The sequence below is a fragment of the Myxocyprinus asiaticus genome, chromosome 49 (assembly GCF_019703515.2).
Source record: "Myxocyprinus asiaticus isolate MX2 ecotype Aquarium Trade chromosome 49, UBuf_Myxa_2, whole genome shotgun sequence".
NCBI classification, from domain to species: domain Eukaryota; kingdom Metazoa; phylum Chordata; class Actinopteri; order Cypriniformes; family Catostomidae; genus Myxocyprinus; species Myxocyprinus asiaticus.
In genome coordinates, this window is record NC_059392.1 from 6,795,986 (window position 1) to 6,813,638 (window position 17,653).

The following is a 17,653-nucleotide window of genomic DNA, read 5'->3' on the forward strand; positions in this document are numbered from 1 at the left end:
CTTTGAATTAGAATTATTTATGCTAATTTCTGATGTAATGTCTCAAAAACATGAATAACCAACACTCCTGGAAACAAAATGTTATATATATATATATATATATATATATATATATATATATATATATATATATATATATATATATATATATATATATATATATATATATATTTTTTTTTTTTTTTTTTAAATGACTTTCTATAGCTTGGCATTATTAAAAACATTTCACAACATAGTTCCTCTGACCACATATGTGGAAATCAGTTTTTAGGAAATCTATTTGGAAAACACACACACACACACACACATTATATAATATAATATAATATATAATATAATATAATATATATATGTTTATTAGGCTCATTTTTCAAAATTTTGCCTTCTGCCATAGCTCTCAAATCTCATGTCCACTTTTTTTCCCACTTATTTGATGTGACACAATCAGTCACATGGTACACAATTAATTGCATTTCAGCATCTTTGACATCAAATATTGTGTGAATATATGCAATAAAAAAATAGAGTGTACATCTTGTATGGACTACTTTTCAGGTACTTTTTTCGTTCTTTAGTGAGCTCTGCAGTAAAAAAAAAAAAATCACCATCTGCTTTCATTGTACGAAAAAAAAACAGTGGCTTGAACATTCTTCAAAATATCTCCTTTTGTGTTTAACAAGAGAAAAGTCATAGAGGTTTGGAATAACATCAGGGTTAGAAAACGAAGTATGGAATTTTTACTTTTGGGTAGGCTTTTCAAACAAAATCTTTCCCTGACCCTGATATCCTTTGGTCCTGCAATTTCAGAACGCAAAATGAGAAAAGTCTCACTTGGAATGAATAAGAGTGAAAAGAATATGTATGTTTTCGCAATATCAGGAATGACGACATTCGTGAGATAAAATCTGATTGAAAGCATTGCACGTACAGTATTAGTATCTGACGGTTGATTCTTTTGAAACATGACAAATAAAACAATAACATGCGGCTCGGATCCATTTTAAGTGACATGCAATTATCCGCAACAAAAACAAAAACTAAAGCAACCCTCGTATGGTAATATGAATGGGTTTTTGAAAAATATGTCACTCATATTCAAAATCTAATTCACGAACAGCATGATGTATATAGGCTTGTGTGTGTCTAGCTGAGAAATGTTGACTGAGGCCATAAATCTATTCTCCCATCATTCTTCCACACAAATGCCCCCTCAAAAAGTATTTGACAACAGACTCAATGCAGAATAAAGTGATGATCTTAATTCAGAGTCCACATTCTTCTATGCGCTTCTATTTTGCATTTTTTTCTATGCATTTTTCTAACATAGCTTGTTTTTTTCATTTAAAGTGAAATGATAAATTAACTTCAGAAAACACGAGATTTTGAATCACAGATTTTCAATGTGGACGCTCACTTTTGAACCCAACTGTAGCTATTCTCCCAGATGCACACACATACGCAAACATAAAAAAATAAAATAAAAAAAAAACCCACACATACACGCAGTGACTAATTGTTTCAAAATGGTATGACGTCTGTTTTTGCAGATTTGACTCAATTATGCATCGGTTGGCACTCTACAAATGCTCATTTGCATGATTTAACATTTAAATTTCTCAATTTTATTCTGGTAATCAACTCAGCCATCTAAATTTAATTTATTTGCATGGATGAATGGACATACTCTCAATTTTGCCTCAGAACATGCAACAAATCCAGCAATAACACAAGGGAATCAACAGGGAAGGAAGGAAGATAAATAGGTGTGAGCGAAATTGTTGTAATCTTTCTCAAAGCTGAAACTGGTGGGTCCGTAGAGTCTTCAGCTAGCATCAGTCAGGCCCTCATTTGCAGCCCAGGCAAACAGAATGATGTTTACTCTCAGATCTCTCTCTGTACACAGCAGTGTGTTGTTAGTTGCGTGTTGAAGGTATGGGAGTTTGTGCTAAAATACAGTCTGCTGCTTCAAATTGGATTCCCGAAGAACTGACTGTGTAGTGACATTCGTTGCGCATGCATAAGGGCTATGAGAGTAGCTCGTTCACAGTGGCATGTGAATTTATGTGAGAACTTGCATTTTTTTTAGTGCTAAACAGCACAAGTTCTTGCGTGAACACTGTGAACAACCTTCTCTCATGGGCACTCATGAACACGCAATGGACAGCAAGATTAAACAAATTTGTTCACCTAAACCTAGCGCATGCCTTTAAAAGACATGGAATATAACGCAGTGGCATGGAGTACCTTTATGAAACTTGAGCCCTTGTTTAAGCTTTAAAGTGAGTTCGTATCAACTGCCATTGCAACCATCTGCGGACACATTGGAGAATTAATCGCCACTGGCTAGTAAATTTTCGTTTTTACTTGCCAGACTTTTGACAACATGTAAGTATAATGCAACTGAAAACTAAAAAGATATTAAAGATATAATAATATACAGTATATATATATATATTAGTTTTCATAAATATGATTTCACCCAATATATTATGTAATTTTGTACATTTTATTTTCATATTTGATCATTTTAATCACATTTAAATTTACTATTTCACATTCCATCAATTTATATGATGTCATAAAAATTTAATTTTTAATAATAATACAAGCTGTCACAAATTTTTAACAAAATATTCACAAGGTTGGAACCTAATGAAAATAGAATTATAGTTATATTATAAAAATAATAATTTAAGTGCTACTATATCAAAATTACTATGCAAATATTTGTATTTGTTAAATTCTTTCATATTAACAGTGTTTTCTGAAGTTAAAATATTTTACAATGTATGATTGTTCCTTTTAAATATTAATGAATTTACAAATTGATTACACTTACTACATTACTACATTTTGTAACATGTTTGTTAATATACACTTGTGCAATTTACATTAAGTTTACTTTGATATGTAGTACAAGCGCTAAATTGGTACTGTCTCTTTAAGAGAATGGCAGCTCCGTCAGTAAGTGTTTACGGTTGAATAATCACAGCGCACATTAACGAGAGAAGTTGCATGGTGGTTTTTCCCTCATCTGTGCAATGTATAATTAAAAATAATATTTATTTTTATCTTTTTGATCACCAACTGACTGTAAATAACAGAAAGGATTTTAAAGAGACATGAAATGAAAATGGGGTGCCTGGATTTCATCTTTGGACACAAAATACATGGATCACAGCAAAAGGAAACTTTTACTTGCATAATGTGTATCGACTTATGTGAACAAATATTTATTCTACAAATTCTCAAATTCAAATCTACAACCTCTCGAGTTTTGCATCACTTTTACCTTCCCTTATAAAAAAATCTAAACTAGCCGCAAATTAGCTTTTGATTCGCCGCAAATGTTTGCAGCTCTTCACCGGTAGTGGTGAACATCCGGCAAACCTTTGGCAACAATGGACAATTTGCAACAAGTTTGCCATGAACTCTCGATTTTCGTAAGGGTTCTAACAGATGTCCAACAGGCGCGTTACTGGTTAACAGAAGACGTAAAATGCAATGTCAGTGCCATTTCATGGCTGAACTAAAGCGATAGTAACAGCGTGATCAGGACAGATCCGGACCCACTGCGGCCAAATAAGGTCAATTTCCTTCAGGGCGCACGCTCAGGAGACACAACACGCCATAAAATATGAGGCTGAATTCAGCGGCAGCTTCTTATTCAGTAAAAGGATTACAGCGCTCAAGTTCTTCTTCGCCACTACACAACTCAATCTTTGGTGAGTAAAATCAGAATATTTTCTCACCAATGGCTAGTAAAATATATATATTTAGTCGCATATGCGAGTGATTTACTCGCTATGTAGAGGGCTGCATTTTATTGAAAAGACACAATAGGATCTTCATTAAAACATTTTCTATTGTGTTCCGCATAAGAACGTAAGTCATACAGGTTTGGAACGTCATGAGGCGGAGTAAATTATGACTTGTGTAAATTTTGGGTAAACAATTCCTTTAAACTAAACTAAAACTGCACTAAAATGCAGATTAATATTTCATCAATGTCCTAGAAACGTCCTCTAGTGTCTCAAATGTCATATCTCCTGAGACAAAAACACTACTCAAAGACACTAATCAAATATTAAACATGCACGCTACTAAAGCCTCTTGGTTTAATAATAAAATTTAATTCCAAGTTTATTACCAAGAGTCGTTTTTTGCAACATTGTAAAATCCGAAAATGTAATGTCAGCTAATTGAAATTCACAGTGAGATATTCCTGCTGACTCCATATAACGATTGTTTAGCTGCTGTATTAAAAGTCAGCTCTATCTTTATAAGTTGAAAGCTTTTTTACTTCAAACATACTCAAACAGTGCTTGTCTTTTTAGTTCCACTTCCCTTTAGAAGAAACAATGAATGACTGTGACAAGGGCACCACACGATTTCCAGTGAAACACATATCCACCTGTTTTGAGCTGTAAAGGTGATATTCATTAATTTTGTCAGTCTAAACAGTTATTTTTAAGGTAAAGATAATACAACAAGTACAGATAATATGTTTAATAATTTGTGCTAATGCAAACAAAAGCTCAGTTTGTGCAGACATTGACTCTGTTTACCTTGATTAATGGACCAGGTGTATTTGGAGGCCGTGGAGTTACACAGAAGACATGGACTGGAAGGGCTGGAGTTTCCATCGGCAAAACACATCCCATCTATGTTACACGTCCTATCCTAAGAGAGAAAGGGAGAGAGAGAGAAAGAGTACTTTAGAGGAATACATTTCGTCAGTTTTTATGTTTTATGTTTTTACATCTTTCTTTCTGTGCATTCTCTGGGAATCGAACCTATGAAGTTGGGTTACGAGAAAAGAAAAAGAAAGAAAAAGAAAGAAAAGACAAAAGACATACATTTTATCAGTTTATTAGTTCCCTGGGAATCAAACCTGTTATCTTTCTTCTTCTGAAAGAAAAAAGATGTAGACATTTGATCGCTTTGTGCATTCTCTGGGAATTGAACCTATGACCTTGGCATTGTTAGTGCCATGCTCTATAAGTTGAGTTATGAGAAACGTAAAAGAAAACAAGAATAAAGGAAAAAGAAAACAAAACAGACATTTTACCAGTTTATTCGTTCCCTGGGAATCTAACCTGCTATCTTTCTTCTGAAAGAAAGATGTAGAAATTGAGCTTGTGTGCTCTCTGGTAATTAAACCCATGACCTTGGTGTTTTTGATACCATCCTCTACAAGTTGAGCTACAAGAAAAAAGAAAAAAGGAGAGAAAAAAACAAAGCAAGGAAAGAAAAAGAAAGAACATGAAAAAATAATTGTAAAAAACAGTGGATTCACTGATTGCTCCGTTATTGCCTTCTACTCTTCACCTCTCCAACTGTATCCACCTGTGTTGATCTGTTTTGCTACAGCTCACAGTTACATTGCAGCTCAAGCAAACTTCCCCTGTCAAACCTTTGAGATAAACCTCAGCCATCTTTGCTATAAATCACCAAAGCATAAAGCCAGACACTGATAGAATCTTTATATTTCAAGTTTCTAATACCCACTGGGACATGTAAGTCACAACGCCTGGAGGACATCTGCGGCAAGGCAGAGAAGATAAACAAAGACCAAATGGATCCACCTAGATAACTCATCTCTCGCAGTGAGATTACAAGCTATGTGGCAGCTGAAAACCCGTAGAAAGAGCAAAAATGAGAGAAGGATTGAGAAGGAGAGAAAGATCAGGAGAGGACATCAGGTTGCGTTAAGAAAACAAAGTGCACAGGGGATCGTTAACAACGTCAGACTGTGGTCTCAATATCGTAAATAATATTCACCGATGTCTGTTTTCCACATACACACTCAGAGCTGTATTCTAGAATAGAGTTTTTCCAATGCACGCTCCTGTGGCCCACATTAACTGCGCTCAACAGTCACAGTTCACCACTGTCCTGCTGTACGAAGAGCAGTTAAGAGACTGAACAACTATGACAGACTTTTTGCCTTTAGAGTCCATAAACTCGCACATCCTCTGTGACTTATTCTGGGTTGAAAAGTTCAGGCTTTTACTGTAGGAAGTCAGTTTGCGCACAGCAAATGTAAAATTCAGAATGTTGGACAGATGGGAATATGGACGAATCAAATGGAAGCCACAGGGGTAGATGTGTAAGAACAATAATGGATGTTTTGTAATGAAGTACTACTAAATAACCTTCATTCAAAAGCATTTTGCAATACGACTTGAGCAACATTCACACTAATACATTTTCATTTAAAACTAAATTGCACCTAACGTACGGGTTTCAAAGAAAGTGCCATCTAAATTTACAGTGTCTAAATATTCTTCCATATTTTAGATGTTGTAAATACCCCTGATATTGTATGTTTCATTAGCTATGTTTCCAGTCAAGTTGAAAATTCAATTTAAGGGAAAAATCTTAATAAATCGCAAAACCAATTTGCGAATAAAGCAATATTCTGTAAATGTACAGTATGTGAGCTAGAAACATACTTTACGTGCCAATAACCCAGAATAACAATGAGTCTGTTTTTAATAAAACTGGATTGCAAGCTTAAATGTACAATTTAACGTACATTTCCAGTCATTTTGGTGCAAAATCTCACACCCAATTCTCCTCGATTTTGGCTTCTAGCAGGTGAAGTAACTTTTTTGCCTGGACAGGTAGCAGCAGTGGTGGGAAGGGGCGAAGTTGAGAGAAGTGCAATGAGCTGCACGGAGAAAATTACCCCATTTAAATTAAATTGAGCGATTATTTCATTACTCTCTGCTCAATTTAAAACGTTTATTTAAAGTAATCAAACTACTGCTAATAAACTATAGGGAAAAAAGTCATCCCGACTGTAACTCCATCGGACACAGCTTGAAAAAATGGGACTGTCCAGGTTTTATTACGACGTCTAGTCACCCTACCTAAGATACATGAACATCACAACTCAAAGTTGAGCGCATACTAACTGCTAGGCCACTGTAATTAGCCTCAACATAACGACTGTATTAAATAAAAGTGTCTGTATATTATTACCTTCAACTTGCAGAGTCCAGAGGGAGACACACACAGCTGGCAAATACCATCATAAAGGGTCAAGATCTTTCCCTCACTGTACTGACGACCATCATTAGTTACCTGAGAGAGAGAGAGAGAGAGAGAGAGAGAGAGAGAGAGAGAGTATTATGGTTCTAAAGCAATGTAATACTTCAGAGCTTCTTTAGCTGTGATCGTTTGCATAAATCCAAAAATGAGGTTAATATTTCAACCTCTTAGTGACGGTTAATCCCAGAAAGCCTTTAGATTAATTTGGGCAAGGGAGTTGAGGTGGATTTTGAGATGTATTACCTCACGGATATGTCTTTGCTCTGACCTTCAGCGGCACCCCATGGCTCTCTCAACATTTAAATGTATGCTAATGATTCTCCTCATCACAGGCTATCCTTAGCAACCATTTTTTATATTCGGTAAACACACTCAAGATTACAAGATCTTTACAAATTTGCTTTGTCCAGAAAAAATCTGAAGGGATTTTACAAATTTACAGTTAAATATATGGCCAACTTGACTTTCCTGTATCTGCATAGGCTGAACCGTCATAACATATAAATGATTAAAATGATTGTGTTGCCTTTATGGCTGTCATCAGAACAGAATATCATTCCTCAATCTCATGGGTCAATGATTTTGCCATGATATTATATTTTAAAGCACCCTAGCACACATCATTTAGCTTTGCCTCAAACAGCGTGTGCGGGTGGCATAAATTCTGTCTGCTTTTTGCGCAGCCATTGACATTAAAAACCACAACTGTGAAGGAGACTTCTAGCATGGGATGCATAATTATATTTCGAAGTAGTTCTCAATTTGAAACTGAGACGAGGCGCTTTGGAGAGCTCAGGTAGCATTACAGTGCTACAGTGATACAGTGTTTCTTTATTGACTTGTCTTTCAATCAAGCTATAGAAAAAAGCAAGTTTAGAAAAAAGATGTCCAAGCATCTGTTTTTATTAGATGGTGTCGTGCCAAATCCTGCCACCCATCGGAATCCTTTCCCCTTTAGACCTCATGGAAATTCCATTTGCTGACAGAACTTATTTTGGATACTATATTCGGTGAACAAATTAGCCTAATAGCTAAGCATATCCCTAACCATTTAGAATGATATCGAAGCATATCGCTAACCGATCAGTTTAACAGATATGCATCCTGAGTACTTTAATACAGGACGTTTTGCCATCAGACCCAGGGATAGTCCCCCTTGAGCATTTTGCTGCTTCAATACACTACTGGTCAAAAGTTTTGAAACACTTGACTGAAATGTTTCTCATGATCTTAAAAATCTTTTGATCTGAAGGCGGATGCTTAAATGTTTGAAATTAGTTTTGTTGACAAAAATATAATTGTGCCACCATATTAATTTATTTCATTATAAAACTAAAATTTAATAAAAAAAAAAAAAACAAGTTTTTGAAATTGATGACTTGGACCAAATAATTAAGAAAAGCAGCCAATAAGTGCCTTATTGGGTTATAGGGTTATAGGGATGAATGGGAACTCCTTCAATATTGTTTAAAAAGCATCCCAGGGTGATACCTCAAGAAGTTGGTTGAGAAAATGTCAAGAGTACATGTCTGCAAATTCTAGGCAAAGGGTGACTACTTTGAAGATGCTAAAATATAACCCAGTTTTGATTTATTTTGGATTTTGTTTAGTCACAACATAATTCCCATAGTTCCATTTATGTTATTCCATAGTTTTGATGACTTTACTATTATTCTAAAATGTGAAAAAAAATGATAATAAAGAATGAGTAAGTGTTTCAAAACTTTTGACCGGTAGTGCATGTGACACTCTGTCTTCAATACGAAACGATTAGCTTCTTGTCCCTTGGTGTTAAACAGGACAGTTGGCAACCCTACATATCAGTAATCGCTTAGCAAATCGCTTAACAATTAGCCTGATAGCTAAGCACATTGCTTAATGATTAGTCTGTTAGCTAAGCATATCGCTTAATGATTAGCCTATTAGCACAGCATATCGCTAAATGACTAGCCTGATAGCCGAAAATGTCACTAAGCAATTAACCTGATAACTTGGCATATTAATAACCGATAAGCTTGATAGTTTAGCATATCACTACATATCACTAACAATTAGCCTGATAGCTTAGAATATCATTAACCGATTAGCCTGATGCTGAGCATATTACTAAACAACTAGCCTGATAACTTGGCATATTGCAAAATGATTAGTTTGATAGCTTAGCATATCACTAACCAGTTAGCCTGATAGCTTCACCTATCACTAACCGATTAACCTGCAAGTACATTTTCGAAATGTAGGATGTTACGGGAAGAATATTTTTTATTTATGAAGAAAGCCATACCTGACTGGACGAATCCGTAACATTCATCAGGAAAGCAGTACCTGATTGGTCTGAGAAACTATAACCTAACCCTACCCCTATACCTAACCGAACCCTACCCCTATACCTACCCTAACCAATAAGGTATCGTTTTCCTCATAAATATAAATGAGTCGTCCCCTGACATCCTATGTTTCGGAAATCCACAGTCTGATAACTTATTAAACTCAACGCAAAAACAAGTTATTACATGTTATACTTTTGTATAATGTTTTTTGGTCAGGCATTACAACAGCTTCTTTCATTTGGGTTTCAAGGGGGGTTGGATTCTGACGAGGGATTGGATTTGTCATGACAACGGTAGTGTCATAAATTTGATTCATTCATGAACTGTAAAAAAGGCAGTGGAAAATGAATCATTAGCAAGGATACATCCTTCTCTGAGTTTGACAGACAGCTACCTTAATCTCCCATCTGGCATAGGGCTGTTCGTTGGCCATGAAGTCCATGGTGTCAACAGCTATGTTGCCAAGCCGTGGGACGGAGCAGTCCACCGTCTTGGAGCTGAGGAAGGAAGCTTTGGTTCTTCTTTCCTCGTCAGGGATCCAAACTCCATTCATATGCTAAAAAACGTATAAAAGAAAATTTATTTTTCTTCCTTAAAAGAATAGTTCACCCAAAAATTGACAGTCCCAATCCTCTTTCACTTTCATTATATGGAAATTAGTGGCCAATATATTTGTCAAAATTACTTGTTTTGTGTTCTATGGAAGAAAAAAGTCATGGGTGTTTGGAATGACATGAGGGTGAGTAAATTACAAAATTTCGACTTTTGGATGAAGTATTCCTTTAATTTCAAAACCCATTTTATCAAAAGGTATGATAAATCTTTAGAATAGGCATATGTAGTCCTCTTGTATCATAATATATGATATAAAATGATAAATTATTGCAATCTTCACCCATGGCCCCTTATTCTTTATGGGAAAGACAGAGAGAGATAGCATAATGAATGTCAAACAAATTTGCTCAGATGGGATGACCACAAACTGTAGGCAATATACCCCCTAGGAAAAGACAGCAAAAAAGGGGCAATTCGGAAATATCTGAACTGCAAAATTCAAATGAGATGACAGCATGCAGGGATCATATTCAAATGTACTTTGTGGGAAGCTTGGAAATTTGGTAATGTTTTTGAGTTATACATTTTATTTAAGTGTGCATTTTAAGACTAGCCCTGAGAAGGCAGCGATTCAGCTTCATTAAATGACATTCATCGACATAGTTTGAGCGTAAAACTTTTGAGAGTTAAAATAAAAACACGTTTCACCTCAACTTAAGAGGTTCCATGTGAGCTAAGCTGATTAATCTTCCTCAGGCAATTACAGCACATAATATTTTTGGGATGTTGTTTACCAGTCATATTACTTGTTTTTTTTTTTGTTTTTTTTTTGGTATGTGTTCTGCACTGTTGACTGATTACTGTTTTTATTGCTTTCTTTATCTCATCAGATGTCCCCTATATCTTCGCTCATTCTTTTAATTAAACATCCAAACAGATGGCAGGCAGGTATTAAAAAACAACCATGCAAAGATTCAATAAGGCCTCTTTGATGAAATATTAAAGACGACAGGCTTAGAAGTGTTCAATGTGATTTTAGCCATTAAAACAAAAAAAAGACAGAATAGTTCTAGAAAAAAAGAAAGAGAGACCCCCTTGTTTTGGTTTTATATCTAAATGGTACTATTACTTGAATCTTAATAATAATATATAAAATAAATATCCACAGGCTTCTCACCTTTAATCTGATGACGAAGCATGTGAGGTCAGGTGAGTTGATGAAGCCCAGCCCAAAAACCCTCACACTGTCGCAGTCGAACTCACGTACGTCACATAAACCACCATTCTCCAGATCAGTGATTTCTATTGGCTGACCTGAGAAAATAAGAGTGGAGAATTTACAACATTTGGTCTGGTCATGAATGGGTGTGGCCTATATGAAAGGCGTGGCCTGTCGTGGGTGTGGCCTGGCACTGGGATTCAAGGTTACTTTGCTTTCCATCTCGCACAGGAAGAAAACAAATGGCTTTTGGTGAAATGACATTGCAAAAATCACATTTTTAATTTAAAAAAACTGTCATTGACAAGACACTATAGACAAGGATTTAACAAGACCTTGTTAAACGCAGAAACTCAGATCACCAGTGAATAAAATTGTATTCAAATGGAAAAGCAACACAAGCAGCTTCAAAGTTGCAGTCCTTTCCAAGTGCTTTGCCTCAAATAAACAGAACAATCCCGGCTTTGTGCTATCATGCATTACCACATATTCAACAAACTGGCTGATTGTGACCTTGCCTGCCTCTGTTTGTCATTAAACAGTGAATGGACACATACTGCAAGCATTACAGTATAAATCCAGCTGGGGAATCACATGTTCTCAATAACCGAAGCTCTTGAATAATGCAAACGTCTAAATATGAGCTTGTTTGTCTCAACAAATGAGTCTCTTAGGCTGAAAAAACCCAACAACATATATAAAGCAACAACAAAGTATAGTTAAAATCTACAAAAGTCAACATGCAAGGAATGAGCAATACTGGAGAAAACAAGAGAACTGTCCTTAGAGGAGTATAATTAAGCACAAAGAAAGACCTATTTAATCTTAGCCTCATCAAGAACTTTCTCCAGATGATCTTATTTTGTGTAATTTCACACCAGGAGAAAAATATTAAAAACATACTAAATGCTTTAATAATTACACCCTAGTCTCAGATGGCATGTCCACAGATCATCTAATGCATATAGCACAAAAATAATAAATAAATATTATTAAATTGATGTATTTTTTCCATTCATTTCTACATTCGGATTTTATAAAAATCTTTCATAAGAGTTCTAAACCATGAATTAAACCAACCAGCTTCAAGGTGTAACACATCATTACAAATTTTGATTTGAAGCAAAAACTTATTTTAAAATCAGACAAAAAGACAAAAGGTACAAGACAGTGTATTTAACATCTTTAATAAGGTAATGAACTACAATCGCATGAAGCATTGCGAATGCTGGAATTGAATGAAAATCGATGGAAAATATTTCTAGATTTAAAGTTGTTGATTATAAGAACAGAAACAATACTGTATATTTTAAATTTATTGCAAATATTTAGGTATGTACAAATACAAAAGTAGTTTGAAAGTGTATGGACACAGACTTGATTGCTTCATTCACAGTGTGTACTGGAAGTGGGCGGTCACTACAAAGCTCTTTTGACGTGCTTTGTTGGCAGAAATTCTCTGATTGGTGGATCTCTATTCAGGATCATGGTTAGGGTCATCACAAAGAAAGAAAACACAAATTTAGTTCTTAAGTTGAAATAACATGGACTGGTAGCTTCAACAGAAGCACATACCATCGATTAACAACCTCATGATAAAGCTCATGGTAAGTCTGTTTTTGATTTTTGATTTTGATTATTATTAATTTAGAATGCCCAGTTCCTAATGCACACTAAGTCCTCATGGTGGCGCAGTGACTCGCCTCAATCCGGGTGGCGGGGGATGAATCTCAGTTGCCTCTGCGTCTGAGACCATCAACCCACACATCTTATCATGTGGCTTGTTGAGCGCGTTACTGCAGAGACATAGCGCGTGTGGAAGCTTCGTGTCATCCACCACGGCATTCACGCACAACTCACCACGCGCCCCACCAAGAGCGAGAACCACATCATAGCAACCATGAGGAGGTTAACCCAATGTGACTCTACCCACCCTAGCAACCGGGCCAGTTTGGTTGCTTAGGAGACCTGCCTGGAGTCACTCAGCATGCCCTGGGATTCGAATTCGTGACTCCAGGGGTGGTAGTCAGTGTCTTTACTCACTGAGCTACCCAGACCCCGGTAAGTCTGTTTTTAAAGGTTTAGATGTTATCGTTTATAATTAATTTGCCTTTGGAAAAAACTGATGGGATTTTTACGCCCAGAAACAAGTTGGCTCTGTTGAAGCTTTTTATTATTATTATTATTATTTTTTTTAATTGTGACATCATTATTATCAGTAACGAAAACAATCACAAAGACAAAAACTAGCAGTAAAAAATACTTTGTTAATCCGAAAATATAAATGCACACTGATATATGAATGGAATCTAATTAGAATTACAGAGAATTTTTTTTTTTTTTGTATTTTCAATAAACATTGGATGATCTGATTTAAATAATCTCTCAAGCCTAGTATCTGACCATCGCTATATTCTGTCAAGAAGCAGTCGTCGCTTGTCAAATGTGACGTTTAGGGGCACGTAAATCTGGAAGAGGTGCTCTAGACGACACTACAATTATAAACAAGTGTGTAGCAAAGTGGGGACGGCAAATAATGGCACTGCTGCCTCCATGAAACATCCCAAAGACAACACGAAAGAAATTAGTGTCGTTTATTTGACCCCAAACAAAGCTCCTGAATATATTTCATGCTATGATCTTCACAATCTTTTTCATGACTAAAAGTTAAAGGTGTACTCAGTAATTTTTTAAAAGTATGTCGAAGTGGCTTACATTGGCTTACACTGACACCTAGTGGCCTGGATGCTGCATCATTCAAACACAGTAGTTTTCAGTAACCTGTGCCATTGTAGAAATTCACTATGCACAGTAAACCAGGTTTAATTTTAATCAATGAATGAAAGTGTACAATAACAGGGCAGTTACTGAGATTAAGCAAGTAGTATTCAGCTGGTCATGTGATGCCACCATGAGGCACCCCTGCCCCATGAATAATAAAAGAGCTTTTATAAGGCTACTGATATGACTGAACTCATCACATCTCACATGAGTGGTCATGATTTTAAACATATGTTTCAAAATTTCTATTAATTTCTTCAGAAGTAAAGGACAAAAAATTACTGAGTGAGGAATGCTCTTTGCTTCTTTATGTTCTCATGACAAGTGACAACCCCCCCTCCCCAAAATAAAAGAACAAAAAAAAACAAAACAGGACCTTAAAATGAGTCTCAGTTTCAGTCTACAGGAGTTCCACATATATACCTTTAGTCTAGTCACCACAGAGATAAGGCATTTCCAGCTCAGCAGGGCACCGAGGTGATTTTCAGACTTTCCCATGATTCACCCTGCTCCTGAGCTCCTAAAATGCAGATATGAACCAGACAAGCCTTAAGCACTGACGCAGTGTTCACATACACACACTGTCCCTGACCAGCCAGGAAGGAAGCTTGAGAGATATTCAAGGGTTTTTAATCTCCGCCACAAGGGCGAATGCTCGTGCTTCATGTTTGAAGAGAAATGATAAATGAGGAGCGATCAGACGACTCGCTGAACCTAGTGTAAAAATGAGAAAGAGCCAAATATGAGATATGTCCTTTATAGAGAATGTGACTCCTGCCTCATAGCTAAATACTGTATCAGGACAGAATGAAGGCAGTAGTGAGGTTCTACAAAAAGTTCTGCTGTTAAATGAAACCCAGATATGCACAGGCATTGAATCCAGTCTGATTGCATTTTCTATAGACTTGATTTTCACTTTACCTGCCATTATGGGTAAATAAAGAGATGTGGTAGTGATACAGAATCATTTCTTAAGAGCCTCATTCATGACACTCTTCATATTGGCACTTAGAAATAGCTTTGAACTTGCCACAAGACTATATGGAAAGTAGCTGATTTACAGTTTAGTGCTCGTGACACGATTCAACATGTCTGTCAAAAGGGTCGTAGAAACACCACAAAATTATGGAAAAAGTTGTGTTTTTGTTGTGACACTATTGGTTAGGTTAAGGCTTAAGGTTAAGGGTAAAGAGGTAGATTTTGTTAATTTTAAATTGACAGAGCATTAACCTTAAAAGCCTCATCTGTTTGGGAGAATGTTAAACTCGCTTTTAGCGCCACACAGTGGACATTTCACTCCAGAACTGACGTGATACTTGCAAGAAAACACGTAATACCGTTCTTAAAAAATGTTGCCACAATCACATATCACATCCTGTATTAATGAGAACAGGCTGGTCATCTGGGTATTCAGTGCATTAAGAAAACTGCATACTATTTACAATGAATATACTACATTATGCCAAAATAGTTAGAAGAGTAGTATGTTAGCATGCTATTCCAAACATAGCCATTCACAAATCTTGTTCAAGTTTTCAGTCGTGTTACCGCAAACAGGCCAAATGAAGCCTTAAAAAAATAAAATAAAATCAATGTTTAGCTTGAAGAAGAGCGAACAGAACTAAACGAAACCCCTCTGGCTTGAAAAAATGATGGGCTTCAGAAGCAAAAAAACAAATGGATGGAGCTCCCAGATGGAGACGAGGCATCAACAGATGATCAGTTGGGTAATTAGACAGATTTATCTAGCCATCCTCCCAGCGCTACCTTGCGCAGTTACCATAAATCAGAGCTTGCTCTCGGAGTGGTTGAAAAGAGTCACTCTGTGATAAACAGCCTTCTCTAGCTCTCCTAAACTGCTAGCTAATTTGTGTTAAAACTCCCATTTCGTCACCACAGCAGCCCCAGGGAGCATCCAAAGAACCTTAAGCGAGATAGTGGCTTAGCAAAGATTCCAATGCTAATCAGAGAGTAAGTATGTCTGTTTGGCACTGGGCCTGGTGCTAGCATACTTGCATTACAATATCTCCTTGATGTAAAGGTTGGCTGTGTAAGATAATGGCGCTTCTGAGCCTTGCCGCTATTGCCAAAAACAATCAGCTGATAACATGCTTGATGGCTTAGACATGACAAAGCTGTTCCAGTTCAAATAATTCATATAATAATAAAAAATAAAATACAAATAAAAAGTTGGGGGCTGCTAACACCAAATGTGTTGTTGTGTCTATCCACACTGTTTTCCTATGTAAACATGAGCTAGATGGACATCTTTGATTGTTGTAACACTGCTTCTAGCTGTTCAGTGCTTTTCAGTGTCTTGCGCAGAAGCAGCACTTTGGACACCTCGTCAGCATAAAAAGAACTAAAAACCACATCTCAAGATACCCGGGTTATGTTATATTTGTTGTGCTGTGTCTAGCTTTTTTAGCACAAGAATGTGTTGAATGCACTATGAACTAACTTGAACTAACAATTAACAATTGTAATTTTATTAACTAGCATTAACAAACATTAATAAATGCTGCAAAAAATAACTAATGCATAAACTAATGTTAATGAATGGGCCCTTATTGTAAAGTGTTACTGAATAGTTATATATTTTTGTGCTTTTGTGTCATTAGCTTAGCAACATGCTAACTTCACACTCTATAAAAATAAATTGTGAGTCAAGTCTCCCATGTGATTCACACAAGGAGTGCTTTCACATGATGCACAGAGTTGCTACCTATGTAAAGCATTACAAAACAATCCATATTGATCATAATCCGGTTCCTTTAGTTTAGGATGATGCCTTTAGCGCCGTCCAGACTGAACACATTCTTGCGCTATAAAAAGCTAGAGGATAGAACTTATGCATCTCGAGATGCGCTTTTAAAAGTTGATGATCTTTTTAACCAAACATTTTCCTGATGCATTCACACATATGAGCACTTGTTAATGAATCATTAGAACAGTCCTCTCCCTCTTTTATAAAGCATTGGAAAATCAGATTAATTTTAGAGAATCAGTTTGTTCGGATGATTCATGTAGATGACCCGTATAAAGGATGATTCTTTTGATTTTCCCTGCTGTTCGCCACTATGGTTTTGATCGATTTATTTTCATAATGGTGTTCTGTTTAAATGCTGCTTAAATGTTGATAGTTACATATTTTTAAAAAGATAATGCTTTGATGTAATTAAGCCCTGTTGTTCATAGCTTGTAGTGTAGCAAACTACTTTTTTAAAAAAAGGTAGCTTCAACTCAATTGACAATTGGTAATTGACAAAAAATAAAAAACGTATACACAAATGTATATACAATAAAATTATTTATGTATATGTGAATGAATTATATTTCTATATCAAGCAAGTAGTAAACAGTCATACAAAATATTTTTTATTGCTTGTATGACGGCCAAAAGTCCTTTTTTCCACCCCTCCTAGACAACAATAAAATAAAATATAGAAAATTGAGAGTTTTGCATAAGATCTGCAGAGAAATAGATCCAAATATCATATTTGTCTTAAATTAAATGTTTGTGAACAGTTAGAAAAAGCTTTAAAATGTGAAATAAAGCCTGAAAAATGGCTGAAATTCTCACATCCATTGAGAAAAAGGACATACAGTATGTAGGCTTTCCAAAGTAATACATCAAAAACCTCAAAGACCACTTTGAGGTCACAACTCAAATCCCACAGCACCCAGTAGGCATGTCACATAACCTGCA

General features: G+C 35.9%; 1 protein-coding gene across 1 annotated transcript in view; it reads right to left on the reverse strand.

Moving 5' to 3' along the window:
- LOC127437999 (von Willebrand factor D and EGF domain-containing protein-like) overlaps window positions 1-17,653 on the reverse strand; it is an 86,649-nt gene that overhangs the window by 38,242 nt on the left and 30,754 nt on the right. Inside the window, exons 13-16 of the mRNA XM_051693206.1 lie at window positions 11,122-11,258; window positions 9,784-9,945; window positions 6,991-7,092; window positions 4,569-4,683 (exon numbers count right to left, since the gene is read on the reverse strand). Coding sequence (XP_051549166.1) covers window positions 4,569-4,683; window positions 6,991-7,092; window positions 9,784-9,945; window positions 11,122-11,258 — 516 coding nt within the window. The remainder of the gene's footprint in view (window positions 1-4,568; window positions 4,684-6,990; window positions 7,093-9,783; window positions 9,946-11,121; window positions 11,259-17,653) is intronic.